Source organism: Acanthamoeba castellanii, assembly GCF_000313135.1.
Source record: "Acanthamoeba castellanii str. Neff unplaced genomic scaffold scf7180000084682, whole genome shotgun sequence".
NCBI classification, from domain to species: Eukaryota; Discosea; order Longamoebia; family Acanthamoebidae; genus Acanthamoeba; species Acanthamoeba castellanii.
This window is the reverse complement of record NW_004457265.1, coordinates 162,983-166,304: the sequence shown is the minus strand read 5'-3', so window position 1 is coordinate 166,304 and position 3,322 is coordinate 162,983. Positions and strand designations below refer to the sequence as shown.

At 47.1% G+C, this 3,322-nt stretch overlaps 1 protein-coding gene across 1 annotated transcript; it reads right to left on the bottom strand.

Annotated features, from left to right (window-relative positions):
• Positions 1 to 18: 18 nt before the first annotated feature.
• Positions 19 to 2,920, bottom strand: ACA1_122780 (uncharacterized protein; the record flags this gene model as incomplete). The annotated part of the gene is made up of 3 exons (XM_004333449.1): positions 19 to 375; positions 1,116 to 1,244; positions 2,468 to 2,920. The coding sequence occupies 3 exons, from the start codon at positions 2,918 to 2,920 to the stop codon at positions 19 to 21; spliced, it is 939 nt and encodes a 312-aa protein (XP_004333497.1).
• Positions 2,921 to 3,322: the final 402 nt, after the last annotated feature.

Below are 3,322 nucleotides of genomic sequence, written 5' to 3'. Positions count from 1 at the left end.
TTTGTGTGATAGTGCATGCTAACATAGCTGGACGCATGTGTGTGTGTGTGTGTGTGTTTTTTTTTTTGTAGATATTTCCTGTACAAGGTATTGGCAGATTGTCTGCCAGTTGAGATTCAATGTGAGATCTTCAGGATTGCTGTGGAAGACTGGCTGCATGAAGATTGTCTTGATGGTGCTGAGGAAGTGCTCAAATTCTGAGCTCTCCACTGTGAAGCCCTCATTGGTGTTGGCATTATCCATCCATGCAAGCTTCAAGTAGACGAGCTGGCGGTCCATTGGGCTGAGGTGCACCACATGAGCCCAGGGCACCACCCTGCAGGGAAGGTTGATGATGTCCTTGAACTTCTTGTGATTTTGATACTTTTTTATCACCTGATGGTTGTGACAGTGTGTGAGTGTTTGTTCAAGGGTTAGTGTTTGCATTGCACATGCACAAGCACACACACACACACACACACACACACAAATATGAAGGTAGAAAGGGTTCAAGGGCTTTGTGTAGCAAGAAGTAGTGTACTGAAATCCTGTGGTTACCTCTGAGGATTGTATATGTGGTGTTATCACCTTTGGCCTCCTGGTCACTGCTGGTGGGTGGCTTGTTCTCAGCCAGGAGGAAGTCCTTGTTGTTGAAAACGCCACTGGCCTCTTCAAGGAACTTGAGTGTTCACTTGAGCCCTGATTTGGTGCATTGGTGATATTGTCCTATAAATGAATAGTGTGAGTTGACACAATGGTGGTTAACACACACACACACACACACTCTCTCTCTCACCCAATTCCATAACATGTGAGAATGCTTTAAATGTTGCCATGCCTGAGGGTGTGGCATCTACAGGACCAATATAATGCACACACCACTCCATAGCCATGCCCCAGGGTGTGGCACTCACTTACCATGAACAGTCATGTCATCAAGTCTGATGCAGTGATTCAGCTCAGTGTAGCATTTCTTTAGCTCCACCATTCCCATGTGGCCTGTATCATGTGTTGGTTGTGTGTGTGTGTGTGTGCACACACAAAATCAAAATCAGTTTTAAAATCTCACTGATATTGCCACACCCTAGGGTGTGGCAGTTCATCTTCACACAGACACACAAGAATGGCCAGTGTACCTGCTGCTGCAGGAGCGCTTTGTTCTCATGGTTGGCATCTTTTCTGCCATTGTGGTTGTGGTCATTGTTGTCAGCTTCATCCTCTTTCTGCTCCTCTGGGTTGTACTGCTGGCTGGGGAAGCTGTCCAGCTGTGAGAAGAGCTGTTGTGAATCTTCTGCAAGAACCTCATCAGTTGGTTTGTCCTGCTGCTCAACCAGCTGTCTGCCACTGTGGCGGTCTGGTGTTGTGGGTGTGGATGAGTCTTTTCGCTGGCTGCTTGAGCGTGACAATGAAGGTGAAGCTGGTGTTAACTTCAGACTGGCCTGCTTGTGTTTTGCCAGCTGTTTCTTCCTCTGCTTGTGAAACAATTTTGAAGAGGGGGGGGGCAAGTGTAAAGATGAGCGCAATCTCTTGAAATCACACAAGAAATTAAAGCAAGATGGAGGTCTGTGGTGGCAAATACTGGTGGGGTGCTGTTGTTGTCAGCCATTGGTGGTGGTGGTGGTGGCATGTAGGATGGGCGCTGCTTGGGGGACAAGAGAGATTGAGAAAGGAGAAGGAGGAGCTTCCTTCAATCTTGGGCACACATGTTGCTCAGTGGTTGAGGTGTGTTGGTGCAAGGAGAGTAGAAACAAAAAGCAAAAACAGCAAGTGACCCCACCCTCTCTCTCTGGGCATGAAAAGCCCTTAGGCGTGTGGAGGGATGCATGACATGCACAGCCTATACCTAATACCATCTTGCCTTGATTAGGCTGGTGGTTGTTTGTATGGCTTGCTGCCCACCACCACACAACAACCACACAGGACGCAAAGCAAAACATGCAAAGAATGAGGAAAAGAATGTGAAATATGTGTGCATACTTGAAATATTTGACTATTGGCATGTGTCCAAAATGACAGGTTGCCACACCCTAGGGTGTGGCTAGTGTCACATCTAGAGCTGTGACTGCCATTTTAGATTGTTGTGGCTTGTGTTCAGTTGCTCTGTGATTACCCATGTCATACATGCCACACCCTAGGGTGTGGTCCTTGTCACAAGCAGCTTTCTTCATGCCCCCTACATATACATATACTCTGTCCAATGAAATAGATTGATTGATTGATTGATAGATAGATAGATAGATAGATAGAGAGAGAGAGAGAGAAAGAGCATGAGTCCCTCATATGAGTGAGAAATCAAGTGAGCAAGAGAGTGCAAGAGTGCAAATTAAAAAAAAAAACAACTCATGTTTTTCTTTGTCTCATGTAACATTATACATCACATACAGGAATATATATCTCTCTATCTTTCAGCATCAGGCTTCTTCTTCTACTCATCCTGCAGCTGCTGCAACAGCAGTGCAAGTGTTATGATGTTTTTCCTCCTGAACACCTCTTGTTTCGCTTTGGCCCTTTTCTTGTGCTTGTCTCTCCTCTCCACTGCCTCCTCAGGATCACCATCCTCAGTGTCTTCCTCAGCCTGGGCCAGATGCTGACGCTGATGAAAGTTGGTTATCCTCTGCCTGTCCTGCTCCTGCTTGAAGTGGAGGAAGGCCTTGGAGTAGGGAAGCACCAGGTCCATGTAGGGGATCCACTCTGGGTCACTTGTGTGCTGGTGAAGGATCTTGAACTGCTTGAGGAGGCCACCTGAGGGCAGCTTCACCAATTGTGTGTGCAAGATTGGGCCAGTGATGAAGACTGGAGGAGAGGATCTGTTGTTGTCATTGTCATTGTTGTTGTTGTTGTTGTTGTCATTGTTGTTGCCCTTGTTGCTGTGGTCATCACCGCCGCCATCGCCCTGTGGCCTCTTCCACCACATCTTGTCATACTTGGCCTTCATGTACATGAGGAATGCCCTGCTGTCGCTGATCATCATGCAAGAGAAATTGAAGTCCTGAGGAACCCAACACCCACTTCCACAGATGCAGCAGCACCCACAGCAACAGACACAGGCACAGCAGCACATCTCACAGCAAGCGCCACAGGAGCTGGAGCAGGAGCAGGAGCAGGAGCAGGGACAGAAGCCCTCACCACCACAAGCAGTCCCACAGCTCCAACCTTGACAACATATCTGACCTTGGATCACAGTCCCCTTTCCACTCTGAAGGTTTGGATGTGAACCAGGGTGACTTCTAAAAGATCTTTTTCTACTTTTAAAATAAACTGCTTTGTTAACTTCACACACTCACTACTTTCAGCCAATTCATGTAAATGCAATCTCCATTCTTGATGTCATCAGGTCTCAGCT